Genomic DNA, 17,746 nt, shown 5'->3' with positions numbered 1-17,746 from the left:
AATTCAAAATTTTATTTTCCTTCATTTCTTTTCCCATCATTTTCTATTCACACCTCTTTTGTTTTTACTAACAAAACTCAACATTTCAGTATCACTTTCATCCTCTAATTTACTTATGAACACATACCCTTTGGAGTGTTCTAGGTGTCTTATAAAGGCATATTTATTGCCTTTTGGACCTAGTTTTCTAAACTTACTAAAAGAATTTTTTTACATATACAGCACAACCCCAAGGTCGCAAATCATTTAAATTTTGGTTTATGACCAGTCCAAAGCTCATAAAAAGTAGATGAAATTGAGTTAAAAGATATTTTATTCAATATGTAGGTTGCAACCAATAATGCATCTTCCTGAAATGAGATAGGTAAATTTGCCTGCGCCATCATGGACCTTATCATGTCCAATAGTGTTCTTTCCCTCATTTATACTAAACCATTTTGTAAAGCTATGTAAGATATAGTAATTGTTGGTGATGCCCTTTTTATTACACAATTCTACAAATTATTCTGATAGATATCCACGCCATCTATCAGCTATTAATGCCTTAATCCTTTTGTTTAATTAATTCTCAACTTCATTCAAATATCTCTTAAAGCATTCAAGTGCTTCAGATTCACGTAAAATCAAATAGACATAACCAAAACATGTGAAATTCTCAATAAACATACGAAATATAAAGCACCAAATCTAGCCCTCACATTCATTGAACTACATATATCATAATTGATTAATTGCAAGGTAAAATTAGCTCTCTTAGTCTTTCCAAATGTTTTACATGTATCTTTCCGGCAAGATAATTTATACACATTAACATTTCAATTTTAGAGAAAGATCATGTCCTTTCTTAGCCAATCTATTTATTCGATCTTGCCCTATGTGACTTAATCCTGCATGCCATGTAATAATATCAACATCATCATTATTAGAATAACATACCATAACACAACAGTCAACATAAGAGTTATATGTAGAAGGATTACAATTTAACATAATAAAACCATCATAACGATGTCCAAAACTATAAAAAAATAGGCATAATACATACGGAGACACTTAAAGTTGGCACGATCTTTCATTTAGACACCTGAACTTAAGAGAGTTCCTATTGAGCACGTACGTTACATGAACTTTGTTCCAATTAAACACTTCTTGCTGAGTTGGCACATAAAGTGAGTTTCACCCAATATGGGCGCGTGAAAAGCCCAAAAAAAAGTTTTTTTTTTGTTTTTTTTTATTTCCTTCTTCTTCTTTATGTCCACCACCATTTCCACCATTGCCTCCTCCACTTTCCGTCATCTTCTCCGACTCAAATCGCTATTCTTCTTTCGAATCCCATACCAGATTCAAATTCAGCCGAAAACGAAAAGGTGAGTATTTGTGATTGGAAGAAAACAAAAAGGATACCACACACACTCATAAATCATTTCCGCTTAGCTGACATCATCCTCACTATTTTCATCTTCATTAGTCTCAGAGGGAGGTGAAGGGTCAAGCCTAGCAGCATCAATGGCCCACTTAATCACCTTCTCAACTTCATCGTCATCCTCTTCATTCTCCTCCGCAACCTGTTGGTTAGCCGAAGAAGAATAAGCGGGAAATGAGCTTTTGAGAGCTGCAAATCTGGGAAACAAGTTAACATCGGAAGCTGTAGAGGTTGAACATGGTTGTTGGGGAATAGGGTTTTTGGTTTTGGGGGTTTGCTTGGATTTGAGGGCACGTAAACGTTGATCGAGATCTGGATTGATGAATTGGGTGGAAGAACCACGAGCCATATGGGAATTGAGGCTGAGCTTGAGGAATACGTCATCCTCTGCCTCCCACAACAGCTCTTCAACCTCGTCGTCTTCCGCCTTCTTCTTCCTCCTATTGTTGTTGTCGATACCTCTGCTCATTCTCTTCCTGTTGATGACACAGTACCACGCTTGGCCAATTCAAACTTCATTATCTATATTTTAGTGGAAATAACACTATATAGCTGAGGTGGACAGTGAGGTGGACAAATAAAATGATGTGGCACGATTTATAATGGTTACTTTTGCCACATAGACGGAAATTGCAGAACACGCGCTTGGTTAATTAATAAGCCAGCAAAAAACATGTCTAATTGGTATGAGAATTGCCTAAGAAACGTGTCCAATTGGAAAGAGGTCTAGTTTAAGTGTCTAAGTGAGAGATCGTGCCAACTTTAGGTGTCTCCGTATGTATTACGCCAAAAAAATATTGTCTAGAGTAATTGTGACACCATTGCGTCTCAAGTTCAAATTGAAACCTAAATCTAGAATAACAAACACAAAGACTAAGTTTCGTCGAATCTCTAGAACATATAGAACGTCATGCAACATCAAAGATCGGCCACCACACATGTCCATTCTGCAATTGCGTGTTCCCTTAACTTCAATATTTGCGTTATTTCTCACATGTACATACCTTGATCGAAGTGGAACTCGATAAAACTTTATAAACTCTTCTCTATCACGGCTCATATGGTTGGTGTCCTGTGAGTCTATAATCTACACATGATAAGTTTCACTTGGTAAAATGGGGCTATAAACATATATAACACTTAGATATGCGTTTTGAAATGCTACATTTTTCGGCTCAGTGCACTCATGAGCAAAATGGTCCGGAACTTAGAAATTGTAGCACTTCATCTTGCTCTTGTCTTTCTTCTTGTAAAATCATTTTTCCTTCTTGGAATTTGACTTGTTTCTTTTCTCGGAGGATCCTTCTCCAATATCCTTACTCTTTCCGTTATTTTTCTAGTTTCTCTTGCGCTTGAAGTTTGAAGTCTTTGTACCACTTGATTCTGCCACAAAGGCACTAGGTATAGCTTTAGCAACACCAAGTCACTTGTCTTCAACCTTCACATAACGGGTAACGTCAGCAAAAATTTTGATGCTATCGTTATAAGTCAAGTTAACCTTTAGATGTTCTCAATTATTGAGAAGAAACCAAAGTACTACATGAATCTGTTGCTCGTTAGAGAGAACATGACCAACACTTTTGAGTTGAGCAATCATGTTTGACATCACCCTTAGGTGTTATTTGGCACTGTGATCATGCCGCTTCCTATACGTGTCAAACTTGATTGTCAGCTATCTAATGTGAGTTACAGTTATACCACCATATGCCTCTTTTAAGTGTGTCCATATAGCTTGAGTAGTAGGGTATTGCTCACCTTTATGAATAAAATCATCAACCATTGAACTTACAATAATTCCACGCGCAGCGGAACCTTTCCTTTTCCAAATATTACAAGTTTCAAAATTATTTATATTTTAAGTAGTCTTATCCTCCTCTGGGTGACTCATAACATGATTTATTTCTTCAAGAACGTCTTGCTCTTCCTGCACATACCACATCTTACGACTCCATACATCGTAAGTTTCGGCATTCAGATTGTCACCCTCGTTTAAGTTAGAAATGATACTTATCGATGCAATGTCTAATATAAGAGACAATTTTACTAGTTTTACTCATCAATATATATGTCAATCAATTTATGCATGTGATTACACACTTAAGCAAAACGATTAAAATGTTGACTTTGCATTTAGCATGCAATTAAAAAGTTAATATGTTCTACTCATATCATCTATATCTAAATGTTTAACCAATATTAGAATCGTTTTTAGTGTGTTTACAATCATGTCAATGAATTTTGTTTCGTAAATTCATTAAGTCTCAGCATAAAATAATAATAAATAGGACATGAAATTAAAGAGACAAAGAACATGATTTCAACTTTTATAAAAGATAACATTTACAATAATAAGTTGTATGTTTCTAAGACATATATATACAAATAGTGTACAAATTTCTGTACATAAACGCGAAAAGGTGCACTTAACCAAATCTCATGATAATTATTAGTGAAATGCCATCCCAAGGCTCTCAGAGAGAGTATGTTAAAACGGTTATAGCTTGCCAATCTGAAATCACTATACAATTAGATAATACAACTTGTTATGTCTAAAAAATCTGAATATGATAAGGCAAGGAAATATTAGGAGCCATTTTGAATTCCTTAACTATTTAATTTTTTTTAATCTTTCCCATGCTCAGCCCTTCGATCTCTTACATAATTTTGCATCGCCCTTGGAACCCAAACCTAATATCCAATAATTCTTATTTTTGAAAACTAAATTTTTGGGTTTTGTTGCTGATTTTACCATCAATGATAATTTGAAAGGTTTTGAAAAAAAGAAACTAACCCTAGTGGGATTAAACTTGAGTTGTTGTAGTGTATATTGTGAGGCTACCTAAAAGTTTTATTTATACTATATGAGTTGTATGAATTAGAAGTTTAGATTAATTTAAATGTCATGAAATATTCGTTGAAATATTTCTCTGTTTCGCATAATTATCAAATACTATATAAATTTCTCTAACTTGAAATATTTGACGATTATTTATTTAAATATGATTCTAAATGTTGATATCTTGATAATTGATACCAAAATAAATCAATTCTACTTTGTTTACTTTGATGCTTGAAAATTTCAAAAAAATGAAATAGACTTGCAATTCTAATTAGTTAATGTGTTTTAATTTTTCTGTTTGGCAAAATATGTAGCGCATACGAAAAAAGAAGAGAGAAAAGCATAATTATAAAGAGAAATCCGGAAAATATGACTTCAAAAAGGAAAACAAAATATAATATGTATGTATCTCTTTTTAAAAGTTGTCCTTTGTGGCCACTTCTTTCCTTGTTATAAAAAAATTGTACTCTTTTCATTACCAAATTCAACATTTTTTGATTAAAAGATTAAGGTAAAAATTAATTACTACTACTAAATTTTGGGGTCCCAAGAGCTTGGGGCCTAAAGAAAATGCTTTATTTGCTTGGCCTTTCAGTCGCCCTCTTATGTGTGGTCTGATTCTTTTTCGTAAATTTAACACGTGAAGGAAGTAGATGACACTAATAGCCTGTTTGGCCAAACTGGAGAAATCAGCTTATTTTGAGAAGTGTTTTTGAAAAAAGTACTTTTGAAGAGAAACAGTTTGTGTTTGACTAATCACTCTTAAAAGCACTTTTGAGCAATAATTTGTGTTTGGCCAAACTTTTCAGAAAGTGCTTTTAAGTATCAAATTACGTATAAGGACATGAATATGTTTACTTAATAGTTAATATTATAAGCAAATAAATAATCTCAAAAATTTGTTATTACATGCAATAATTAAATAATTTTATTTTATTTAACTAAAATATGAAAATAAAATTTAAAAGTACTTGATTTTTTTAATATAAGTTAAATATATTAAAATTCATTCAACAAATATAAAAGCGTTTACCCCTAAAGTCACTATATATTAGAAAGCTATCATAAAAACAAGAAGAAACACTTATACATTAATATATTAAGTATTAGGTTTAATGGTTATTTTGGTATATACTATATTTTATTAAGGGTATTTTAGGTAAGAAGAAAAGTCAAAACTGCTTCTGCTTTTGGGAAGAAGCTACTTTTTTCTGCTTCTCAGAAACTGCTTCTGCTTCTCAGAAACTGCTTCTGCTTCTTCCCAAAAACACTTTTTCCCCCCCAAAAGCTTGGTCAAACACCTCAAGTTACGAAAAAAAGTGCTTTTGAAAAAAAAAAGTACTTTGCCTCTTAAGAAGGTTGGCCAAACAGGCTATAAGACTTAAATTGAGGATTGTTGCCTATTATAATACTATATTAAAGTGTGTCATCATTTCATAGATATATATTTATACTTAATTATATCTTCAATAATTACTACTACTATTTTTATTATTATGATTTAAATTTTTATATATTTTTATATTATTATTATTTAATATATTTTTATACTTAATTATATCTTCAATTATTATTATTATCTTATAAATCAAATTTTCATACATCTTAAATATTTTAAAACATACTAAAGCAAAAAAAAATAAAAATGGAGACTTTTTATAAGCTGCTAAATAAACATTAGTAAGAAATTGAGGGACTTTTAAGGCGGGAACTTATTCTATACCCCGCATGCATCTTCTTTGGAAACAAATAACAAACCAACCCGCCATTTCTAAAACCCGTCTAGGGTTTCAAATTTTAACTATTCTTCTCACCAATCCAATTGAAATTCAAATTCAAAATTCAGAAGCGAACCAAGAAAAATTACCCCGTTTTTTTTGGAGTCACTGTAATGGGGAACAAGATCGCAGAGGAGCTCGTTTCTACGGTACGGTCCATTGTTGGCGATGAATATACAGAGATGGACATAATTAGAGCACTTCACATGGCCAAAAACGACCCCACAGCTGCAATTAATATCATTTTTGACACCCCAAGTTTCAAGAAACTCGAAATTGTAAATGTAATTTCAAATTCAAGCAGTAATAATACTAGTGAGATCCAAAAACTTGAGCCTAGTACAGTTTCTTCAAATGAGGGATTAAATATTAATGAGAGTAGAATTGAGAGTGAGTGTGACAGGGGGAGTGAGTGGTGGTATGTGGGGTGTGGTGAGGTGGCGGGTATGTCAACATGTAAAGGAAGGATATTGAAGGCTGGCGAGGAAGTTCAATTTACGTTCCCTGTGGAGAAGAAGAAATTGAGTTCAGCTTCACCAGCTGGGAAGTTTGGACGAGGGCGTCAAGCGGCTGCTGCTTGTTCTGAAATTGTAAGGTTTTCTACCAAGGCTTGTGGAGAGGTACTCTTTTCTTCTTTTATGTTCTGAAATTTTAAGTTTCTTCTGCAACTTTTATTGCATTTTTGTGGAATTCCTCTAGCCCCCTGCCCTCCAAAGAAGAAAGAAAAAAAGAAAGAAAACAAAGGAAGTTGCTAAGGTTTTGCTCCGTTCAAGTTGCATTCTAGACCAATGTGAATCTAGGACAGTGGTTGTGTCCTCAAGGGGAGGGTCTAGTGGTTGAGGCGAGTGGCGGATGTAGAAGGCTTATGTAGCTCGGCAAAACCCACGAGACCTTAGGCTCGAAACATTTGTAGATGTTTGAAAAAGAAGTATAGATAGAGCTAGATAGGAGTAAAATTAAGCAGAGGATCGTGGTGGGATGTATGAGAACCCTCCGCCCTTAACCGGCAGTCTCAGGTTCAAGCTGCGGGAATGGGGAAATTCTTTCGCGGCGCAAATCTGGATTAGTTGGGTCAGTGGGTGCCGAATACTAGATGGTTATACAAAATCAAGATATATATTTTAGAACTCACTGCTTCTAAATCAGTGGGGCATGTGAGTGACAACTTAGGGATCCCATGTTCAGATCCAAGCTACAACACTTGTTGTGAACCCATCTATTACCTTGGAAACTTGTGCTCTTGGGCTGGACAAGCTGCCCGGTGGATTAGTTAAGATGTGAGCAAGTTGGTCCAAAGAAAACCCATATTTGAAAAAAGAAGAAGTTAAAAGCTGTGGGTGCACCACTTTAATAGAAGTACTTTTTTTTTCAAGTCTTAAATTTTCTGTATACAAAAATATAGTTTGAGCTCGGGCCAGTGGATGCACCTGCTTCTGCTTAAGAATGTGATGTCTGAATATAGAGTGAAATCATCAGAAGAAAGAATTTGCTGCCAATTAGTTTTTTCTTGGTGTGATAGGGGAATACTAGATCTTTCTTGAGGGAATTCTGTATAATAAGCCTGATTTTTTGGTTGTTTGTTGTGGAGTGACAGATGGGGCGTATTCCAAATGAATGGGCTCGATGTATTCTGCCGTTGGTGAGGGATAAGAAGATTAGAATTGAAGGGTGTTGCAAATCAGCTCCTAATATATTGGCGATTATGGACTCTGTTCTTTTGTCCGTCAGGTACTCTGGGCGAAGTTTTAGTGTTATAGTTTAGTATTTGAGGTGAGGAATCCAGTTTCATGAGATACGATACAGACGGTGGTGATTTTGATCAACTTTGTCTTGTATGCAGAGTGTATATTAATAGCTCCATGTTCCATAAAAGCCATCAGACATCACTAAAGGCTAGATCTACAGATGATACAGTTGTTCACCCCCTTCCAACTTTGTTCCATTTGCTCGGACTTACTCCTTTTAAGAAGGTGATACTCTCCTTTTGGTTTTGTATGTTGTAGGGAGTGGTTGAGGTTTTCTGACCATGACTATCATGGATTATAACCTTCTTTGTACAACTTGTTTATCAGTTGGGATCTGCATATTCTGCCTAGTTATAAGAATTCATCTCATCGATGATTGAATGACATTAATTCAATAAATTCTTTCTTGATCATTATTAGGCAGAATTCACTCCAGCTGATTTATACACGAGGAAGCGGCCTTTGAGCGAACAGGTAAGACAAGAAGAGAGTTCCTACTCGTTTTCCCCTCTATTCTCAGTTCACACTCCTACTTCACCCTCTTAAAGTCAGAGTATCAAGATGTTACAGTTTCTCTTAGTTTCCGCTGCTCACCCTCTTAAATGCTTCATTTTTCTTCACAGGACAGCTCTGGTGGTCCTGCCTCAGTATTGCACGCGAACTTATCCAAAAGCTCTTCATCTGCAGATGGAGATAAAGTTGAGAATGATGAGACAATTTCTGATACTGATCTTGATTATATTGTTGGTTCAGCTGATAACTCGGAGATACAGGTATGGCCAGCTCAAAATTGTTTGTTTTGTCTATGGAGTTCTCTATGTGTACCAAATACTTTTACATTCACATTTTAGGAAATGGAACCACCAAGTACACTCCAGTGCGAACTGCGACCCTATCAGAAGCAGGCACTTCATTGGATGACACAACTGGAGAGGGGAAGAACCACGGATGAAGCGGCAACAACTCTGCATCCATGTTGGGATGCTTACCGTCTGAAAGACGAGTATGTGAATCTTGACATACATGTTTTTCTTCTCCACTTACTCTCGCATTCAGTACACTAAAATTCATTTCAGGAGGGAGCTTGTTGTTTACTTGAATGCATTTTCGGGTGATGCGACCACTGAATTCCCGAGTACCCTTGAAATGGCTAGAGGAGGAGTATGTTGCCGCTCTGCTTCTTTTTCTCTTTGGGATATTTTGTTTTTATGCAATTTTCCATTTTATGACTTGAGAGTATGTTGAAGATTTTGGCAGATTCAATGGGGTTAGGGAAGACTATAATGACTATAGCTCTCCTCCTCAGTCATTCTGAAAGAGGTGGATCATCAGGGAGCCAACCTACAAGCCAGCTGTCTGGTGAAAATGGTGAAGCTAGTAATATTTTAGGTCAATCTACAACTTTTGCAAAGAAATCAGCAAAATTCTCTAGTCTTGATAAGCTCCTGAAACATAAGCCCACACTTATCTCTGGTGGGAATCTGATAATATGTCCAATGACACTACTAGGTCAATGGAAGGTACTTCAAATCTGCTTCAGCTGGCAACATTAGTTTTGCTATGTTTTTTAGGAACTAAAATGGCACATTAGGCATATTAAGCTTTACATACAAACAATTGTCAAAACCAAAAAGGAAAAGATGAAGGATTTACATATAGATATCTGAAGATGAATCCGTCGTTTGTAGGCAGAGATTGAAGCCCATGCACAACCTGGTGCTCTATCTCTTTATGTTTACTATGGGCAGACAAGATCAAAGGATACAAAAGTGCTTGCTCGAAGTGATGTCGTGCTGACAACATATGGAGTGTTGGCCTCCGAATTTTCTACAGAGGTATTATTTTGATTCTTCAAATTATAGTTTGACATTTAGTTTCTGTGTCCACCTTGTTTGCCTATCAGTACTTCTTTGCGCTAACTCGGTCTAGATCCTCTTATATTCATTTTTGTGTTCTGTTCTTGGTGTAGAATGCTGAGGACAGTGGGGGACTTTTCTCTATTAGATGGTTTAGAGTGGTGCTTGATGAGGCACATACTATCAAATCTTCTAAAAGCCAAATCTCCAATGCTGCTGCTGCTCTTATTGCTGACCGTCGGTGGTGTCTTACTGGTACCCCTATCCAGGTCCGTGTTACAGTAGGGAAATTTGTTAAGAAAAGATTATTAGCATTATTTAGAGGTTAAAGTTTCTATTTTCCTACAAAGTAAAAAATACCGCTTTTTGCTATTTTCATAGTTCTTCTCAGAGAGGTAAAAAGATATATTAATGTTTAGAATTCATAAAAGTGGTATATTATTAAGATTTTTGGCCATCTCTTTATTGCTAGATTGGTCGCGTGTCTTATTCTAATGACTTTGTAAGTTTCAAGCATGCCTTGACCCCTGAGTATTTATCTTATGTGTTTCAAAGCTGAGCTCCGGATTCCTAGTTTCTTGCCGTAGTTACTGGCTGTTACTATTGCTTTTTCCATCTATTTTTCTGGTTCTTAGGTTGCTGGTAGTATCTTTCTATCTTTCTGGCCTTTGTTGTTGTTACTGTTCTATTGTTTCTTTTCTCTTCTTGAGCGGAGGGTCTATCGGAAATAGCCTCTCTACCTCCAGGGTAGGTGTAAGGTTTGCGTACACACTACCCTCCCCAGACCCACTTGTGGGATTATACAGTCAAACCTCTCTATAACAGCCTCGTTTGTTCCGAATATTTTTGGATGTTATAGCGGAGTGCTGTTATATAGAACATATATTATAACATAACATGAAAATTGGTTCCAAAAAAGCTTGGCTTTTATAGTAAAGTATTGTTATATAGGGATGCTGTTATAGAGAGGTCTGACTATATTGGGTTGTTGTTGTGTTTCAAAGCTGAATCAATTGTTTAAACTTAAATTGTTCCAACTGATTGTAAGTGCTAGTTTTTCTCTGCATAAGTTCAGATACAAGTTCATGCCACCCTTCTTTCCCTACGTTGCAAAAGAGAAGAAAATAGATATTTTCGTATTGGAAAAGCTGGTATTTTCCGGTGCTTGTCTTTTATCAGCTGATCTGGACATTCATATATTTTATCCATTATGCAGTCATAGACTCTCAGTAGATCCTTTTTGGCTGGCCCTGAACACTGTCGTTGAATCTCTATGCTACTAATGCTGCAGTTTTGGTTTATATTTAGCCTTAGTGAATTATCTTATCAAAGACTCCACAAAGCTAAATACCTAGTGAAGTACTTCTATTGACTAGAACAATGGAGGTAAAGGATTTGAGAGGCTGCTGCAGTTTCGTTAAAAAGCTCCTCGAAATCCTAGGACGAATTCTTAAGAGTTAAATTAGGTGATCAGACCCTCCAACAAGCTTCATCATACATGACATTAAGATACCTTTTACTCGGTTAAGTGTATCATCAGCTGATCATTACTAATACACTTGAGGATACTACTAACCCGATTAGGTAATCATGATGCTAGTTTCTTCAAATTTGGTTTGTACATTTTTTGGACATTTCTTCTTGAAGTCTAGCATTTGTTGCCATCTTATAGTGGTTTGCCATTGCTCTTATGCTTTTTCAAGAGAAGGTTGCTATTGATAGGCACCTAATTTTGTTATGTGACTTTAACTTACTATTTTCCCGTGGCAGAACAATCTGGAGGATATTTACAGTCTTCTTAGATTTTTGAGGATCGAACCATGGGGAAGCTGGGCATGGTAAGATATGGATTCCTTGCATTAAAATTTAACCCTCAAACTTATTTGTCGTCATGAAAACGTATCAGAAACTGTGGTGGGTGCTGGTAATATTGAATGTTATGACTGGATGCTATTTGTGGAGGACATGCTTTGTTGTAAGATTCTCTACCTTTGGACACCTTGTATGCAAGGTTTCTCCATCACTAAATGAAATTTTAACCTAATAAAAAAATGTTGTGGACGGGAGACTGTAGAGAGTGTAGCACATATCTTTTACTGTGACTTTGCCCCAATTTGTCAAATGATCCACAACAGCTTGATTTATTCATTCATATGGTCTTGTTATCCTATTAAGATTTGTAAATGACTATTAAATAACCCTGTTTTGAAGCAGCTATTCATTGATATGATCTTCCACTAAAACCTCACTAATCTTTCTGGCATCAGTCTAGATCCTTACCATTTTAGTTTGAGGACATCCTTAACAGCACTTGCTGCTACAAGTGCTGTTCCTTTTTTGTATCTGGTGAAATATGAAGCTAAGTTCTGTGTGAGAAAGTTATTTGCATAATTGATTGAGTTTTCTCATGTTACTGTGATGCCATTCAACATGTTGTCTGCTTGGTCATATTAAAGGTGGAACAAGCTTGTTCAGAAACCTTTTGAGGAGGGAGATGAGAGGGGGCTAAAGTTGGTTCAACAAATTTTAAGATCGATCATGTTGAGAAGAACAAAGTCTAGTACAGACAGGGAAGGCAGGTGAGTATTCCACATAGGATTCACTAATCTTATTTTTTTGATGTCTTCTTTTGTTTGGTTTTGTTTGTTATGGTTACTTTTAGGTTTATTGAACTGTTATATTGCTTCTGGTGTTATTGGGTTGCAGACCAATTTTAGTTCTACCACCAGCAGATATTCAAGTGACATATTGTGAACTAACAGAAGTAGAGCGCGACTTCTATGATGCATTGTATAAAAGATCCAAGGTTTTACCATCATCACTCTGTCCATGAAATTCTCGATTATTTTTGCACCTTTATTTCCTTTCCCATAGTCCTATATCTCCAATATCAGGTGAAGTTTGATCAGTTTGTTGAGCAAGGGCGAGTTCTCCACAACTATGCTTCTATATTGGAGTTGCTTTTGCGACTTCGTCAATGTTGTGACCACCCGTTTCTTGTAATGAGGTGTGTACTTTCATCCGTGCACCTATTTATCCTTTGAGTTTAATGTTGTGTGGTTTGTTCTTGTCTAAATGAACTTATACTCCAGAAAAAATATTGCGTGACTTTCCAACAAGCGCTTAGTTATTCCTTATATTGATGATTTGGAGAGACTTTGGTTTGATTTCTAATTTTATTTTGAATGTACGTGATTCTCATTACTCCCTCTGACCTAAATTGATAGTCCTGTTTCTCATATTGTCAACTTGACCAATTACTGTAATTAGACTGATTAATTCAAATTATGAATACTTCACATAGATATGTAGCAACTATGTGTAATACTAGTACTAAATTGCATATCTTAGTTAAGGAACATTTCCAAGACTATGGGAGCGCGAGATAGGATATGGAGAAAAGGGAGTGTTTGTTTAAACAGATTTTTATTAACTTACAATCTGTGTGCCAACTCTTAGATTAAATGGAAGCGCTTCTTTTTGCCTATTTAATGAAAGAAAAGCAAGGTGGATCTTTCGAAAACTTTTCAAATGTGGATCCAAGAATATTCTACGAAGTAAATACAGTGTCCAGAAAGCTTATTGACTCCAGTTTTTCTAGAAAGTGATCATTGTTTGTCTTATAGTTATAAACGCTATTCAGATTGTTTATTCTTTCTTTCCAGTAGTCTGTTATCATCTGGCATCATACCTGACTTATATTATTAATAGTAGGTCTTATTGTTTTTGTAGTTGCTCTTTTGGACTGATTACCCACCTTGCTTCTCTGTTTCTGGACTCTGGAATATCTAATAACTAATAGTTACTAGATATTATCTTTCAAGTAATATTTGCTGATGGGGTTTATTCTTGGCCAGTCGAGGTGATACCCAAGAATTCTCCGATCTAAATAAGCTTGCTAAACGTTTCCTTAAGGGTGGTAAGGAGACTGGAGAAGGCAAAGATGTTCCTTCACGTGCTTACATTCAGGAGGTTGTGGAAGAGTTGCGGAAGGGAGAACAGGGAGAATGTCCTATTTGTCTTGAAGCTTTTGAAGATGCAGTCTTGACTCCATGTGCTCATAGGTTATGTCGAGAGTGTCTCTTGGCAAGCTGGCGAAGTTCTACTTCCGGCCTTTGTCCTGTTTGTAGGTACTTTCCTACAGGTGTTTATTGAAGAACGAGACTCTATACAATGAGATCAACTGCATGTTTTTTATATAGATATTCCACTTTTGCAGAAACACTGTCAGTAAGCAGGAGCTTATAACGGCCCCGACAGATAGCCGCTTTCAGATTGATGTTGAGAAGAATTGGGTGGAGTCATCAAAAGTATCAGCCTTGTTGGGTGAACTAGAACGTCTTCGTTCCGTTGGCTCCAAAAGCATTGTTTTTAGTCAGTGGACTGCCTTCTTAGATTTATTGCAGATTCCTCTTTCTCGGTACACCCTGTTTTTGTTCATGTTAGATTCTGAAGAACTTATAAGCTTTTGAGCACTCTATTCTGCAACTTCTATGTCTTTTAAGGTAACTGTACACGAAGAAGCTCAATGAACATCGTGGTATTTCCATTTATGGCAAATATACTTGTAGTAGTCTTGGTATGCATGCTCATAAGGGTAAGGAAACTGAGAAAGATTTCTGGTTTGTGTAAATGATTTGACCCTTGTCTCTATCTGGACGACAATTCTTTTCCTCCCATTAGTTGAGTCCTGTTAAACATTTGAAGTTATTGATTTTGTCAATTGCCTTTTGCAATAGCCTTGTCCATATTTTGTGTACTTTATTTTTGAGTTAATATATTTATTGACGTCCATACTTGTGCAGTAGTAATATTCCATTTGTTCGCCTTGATGGGACGTTAAACCAGCAACAACGTGAGAAAGTAATAAAGAAGTTCTCAGAAGAGGATGGCATATTGGTTTGTCGTGGCTGCTGCCTCTTTGTCTTATACATTTATTTTTAAATTAATTATGTTTCCATAGTCAAATTGAATATTATACAGGTGTTGCTAATGTCATTGAAGGCTGGTGGTGTTGGGATAAACCTGACGGCTGCATCTAATGCTTTTGTCATGGTACTTGTCTGCCTTTAGAAAAAATTTAGATGATCACAGACTATTGAACTCTCTGAATTTAATTGTTTGTGTTGTCAAAAGCGGGTTTGCTCTTAGTAGAAGACTCTATTTTCTTTTTAATTCCACACGTTCGTATTAATAATTTGATCTAAGTGTTGCATAGAGCGAGAGAAATGTTTATATAATTATATGTACTATTTGACACTTTTCTGTGACTCTATTGTTGTCAAATATACACAATGTTCATCTTTGCCTGCTTATCTCTAGGATCCGTGGTGGAATCCAGCTGTTGAGGAACAAGCGGTCATGCGTGTTCATCGTATTGGACAAACTCAGCAAGTAATGATTAAACGATTCATTGTGAAGGTATGCTCAACACTTTTCTCCTTATTACGGCTTGTTAACCAGTTTCCATGTAACAATATCGCCCTCTCTGGGAAGTGCTGGTGCTTGTTCCTTGGCGCTTACCTGAATATCAATATGCTCTATCGCACCTTGAGTGCACATCATGTTAAAAAAGTCATTGGACCCTTGCATGCATATTTTTCTGATGGCAGGGTTCAGTTGAGGAAAGAATGGAGGCAGTACAAGCTAGGAAGCAACGGATGATTTCTGGTGCTTTGACGGACCAAGAAGTTCGGACTGCAAGAATTGAGGAACTTAAGATGCTTTTTGCATAGACAATACGGAACAACTAAATCATGCCAATGAGTTGGGGCCTCTGCCTCCTGAGATTGTAGATTCACGATTGCCATATCAGATGGTATAGGTGTCTGGAAAAGAGCTGAAAGCTTCATGTCTCATGCTGCAGGCGCGCAGGCTTATTTTGGAGGCCTCGAGAATCTCAAGTGTTGAAAAGTGATCATTCCATTGGCTACAACTGGTTTAATTTTGGAGGAACCTTCATTTTTCTCAGTATTCCAAGTTTTCGTTGAAGCAGTTTCCAGAAGCGCAAATGTAACTAGCATCTGGGGATGTGCATTTGTACTTCACTGTTGTAAAACTGAATCCTGGCATCACGAGTAATATGAAGATGTGGGATCCGACTTCTAAAACAGTTCTTGTAGAGTAAACAAATTTGTAAATAATATATTTCGTCAATGCAGCTTGCAAGCTGCAGAGAGGAGAGTCATATGTAACTTTATAACTTTTGTTTCAGTTTACAAACCTTGTAAATTTTGACCATATTGAAGTTCTCCCTTCAGTTAACAAAGCTTGTAGTTTATGAGTACCAAGTTCTCCAACCCAAAAGTGCTTTACGGACCAATGACTTAAAATAGATAGTCGACTTAGCAAATTTTATTTTATTGTTATGATCGATAATAGGAGTTGGGCTTAAAGAAAGAAATAAAGATTCATAAGGGCGACTCCAATTTGTTTGGGACCGAGACATAGTTATTGTTTGTTGTTTTTTGGCAACTTCGGTCCATCTCGGGTGCCAATAGTAAAATTATTTCAAACTTGGAATAATCAGTTATCAAATGTACTCAACATTTCAAATTTAGAATAATCAGATACCAATAGTAATATACATTCATTCACTTGATATGATGAGTAGGTCTTTACTAGATGGCTATATTTATTAAGTAATCTGATATTAAAAATGAAGATTTCATTTTAATTTATATGCTTAATAGGACATGACACAAATTTGTTAATATATCCATTTAGAATCTCATAATTAAATCATCAAAATTAATTATATTTTCTATTAATTGTTCATTTTTTTTAATTATTATTAAACTAGATTACAACATGTATAAGTAGTCAAACATTCCTCCAGTTCTCTTCTTTATTTTTCTGAATTGCCCTTTCAATTTTCAAAAATAGGAACAATAAGGGGAAAAAGTTAGAAAAACCATAAAAGTGTAATATGGAAATAAATGAATAATAATCCTATATAATTGTGCTTAAGAAAGCTTTTCCTCCTCTTCACCACCAGGTTTTGACGTTCATAAAACTTTGAAAGGTTTGCCTTTTCATCTTTTTCCACAGTTAAATTTTTCATTCCTCATTGCTATAAGTGTGTTGGTTTTGGTGTGTGTATTTCTGTTTTTTTTTTGTGAGCACACGTACTTTGTTGGTAAATCTAAGATTTAAAGTTAGTGAATTTTGCTCTCTATATACGTGTGTTTCAATTTATATTTTTTAAACACGCATACATATAAAGTTTGAGCTAGACAGAAATGAGATTCTGTCAAATTTATTGTGTCTAGTCAAGATTACCATGGTAAGCACTCGAGATATACTCTTTTGTATATGTACTATTTATAAACACCAATTTTTCTCCACATACGAATACGTACGTAAAGTTTGAGCTAGACAGGAATGAGATTTTGTTAAATTTACCGTGTCTAGTCAAGATTACCATGATAAGCATTCAAGATACTTTCTTTTGTATACGTACTATTCATAAACACTAATTTTTTTTCCACATACGTAAAATTTGAGCTAGACAGGAATGAAATTTTGTCAAATTTACTGTGCCTAGTCAAGATTATCATGGTAAGCACTCGAGATACTTTCTTTTGTATATGTACTATTCATAAACATCAATTTTTTTCCACATACGAATACATACGTAAAGTTTCAGCTAGACATGAATGGGATTCTGTCAAATTTATCGTATCTAATATAATCAAGATTCTCACTCGAGATACTTCTTTTGTATATGTATTATTCATAAACAATAATTTTTCTCTTTCTCTCTCTCACACACATTTAAAGAGCTAGATAAGTCAAATTCATTGTGTCTAGTCTAGATTAATTACCACAGTAAGCATATCCGAGATACTTCTTTTGTATATGTATTATTCATAAACAACAATTTTTTTCTTTCTGTCACACATACATTTAAAGCTCGAGCTAGATAAGATGAATTCCGTCAATTTCATTCTGTCTAGTCTAGATTACTACAGTAAGCATACCCGAGAGAATAGGTATTATATTCGTAACACTTTCTTTTTTACATATGCATACAATAAAGTTCGAGCTAGGCAAGATAGATTCTATCAAATTCATTGTGTCTAGTCTAGACTCCCATGATAATT

The 17,746-nt window shown here is 35.4% G+C and overlaps 2 protein-coding genes across 7 annotated transcripts; one reads left to right on the top strand and one right to left on the bottom strand.

Moving 5' to 3' along the window:
- Positions 1-1,430: 1,430 nt before the first annotated feature.
- On the bottom strand, positions 1,431-1,892 carry LOC104243089 (uncharacterized). The gene has a single exon (XM_009798235.1). It carries the CDS (start codon positions 1,890-1,892, stop codon positions 1,431-1,433), a length of 462 nt encoding a protein of 153 aa, XP_009796537.1.
- A 4,101-nt stretch (positions 1,893-5,993) lies between these two features.
- Positions 5,994-15,927, top strand: LOC104243087 (DNA repair protein RAD5A). Of its 6 annotated transcripts, XM_070162569.1 has the most exons (21): positions 5,995-6,660; positions 7,635-7,768; positions 7,881-8,010; positions 8,206-8,259; positions 8,409-8,558; positions 8,637-8,788; positions 8,862-8,946; positions 9,033-9,305; positions 9,474-9,620; positions 9,755-9,910; positions 11,412-11,479; positions 12,098-12,220; positions 12,348-12,447; positions 12,536-12,648; positions 13,499-13,771; positions 13,861-14,061; positions 14,447-14,540; positions 14,625-14,696; positions 14,964-15,062; positions 15,254-15,407; positions 15,508-15,927. In XM_070162569.1, exons 1-20 carry the CDS (start codon positions 6,154-6,156, stop codon positions 15,374-15,376), a joined length of 3,054 nt encoding a protein of 1,017 aa, XP_070018670.1. In that variant the 5' UTR covers positions 5,995-6,153; the 3' UTR covers positions 15,377-15,407; positions 15,508-15,927. The 6 variants fall into 6 exon arrangements, with proteins under 6 accessions (XP_070018671.1, XP_009796535.1, XP_009796536.1 ...); XM_070162570.1 differs by having other exon boundaries at positions 5,994-6,660; positions 14,450-14,540; positions 15,254-15,927; XM_009798231.2 differs by having other exon boundaries at positions 15,254-15,927.
- Positions 15,928-17,746: the final 1,819 nt, after the last annotated feature.

This window comes from Nicotiana sylvestris, chromosome 11, assembly GCF_000393655.2.
Source record: "Nicotiana sylvestris chromosome 11, ASM39365v2, whole genome shotgun sequence".
NCBI classification, from domain to species: domain Eukaryota; kingdom Viridiplantae; phylum Streptophyta; class Magnoliopsida; order Solanales; family Solanaceae; genus Nicotiana; species Nicotiana sylvestris.
Note: the sequence above shows the minus strand (reverse complement) of the source record. Positions and strands in the feature narration are given on the sequence as shown.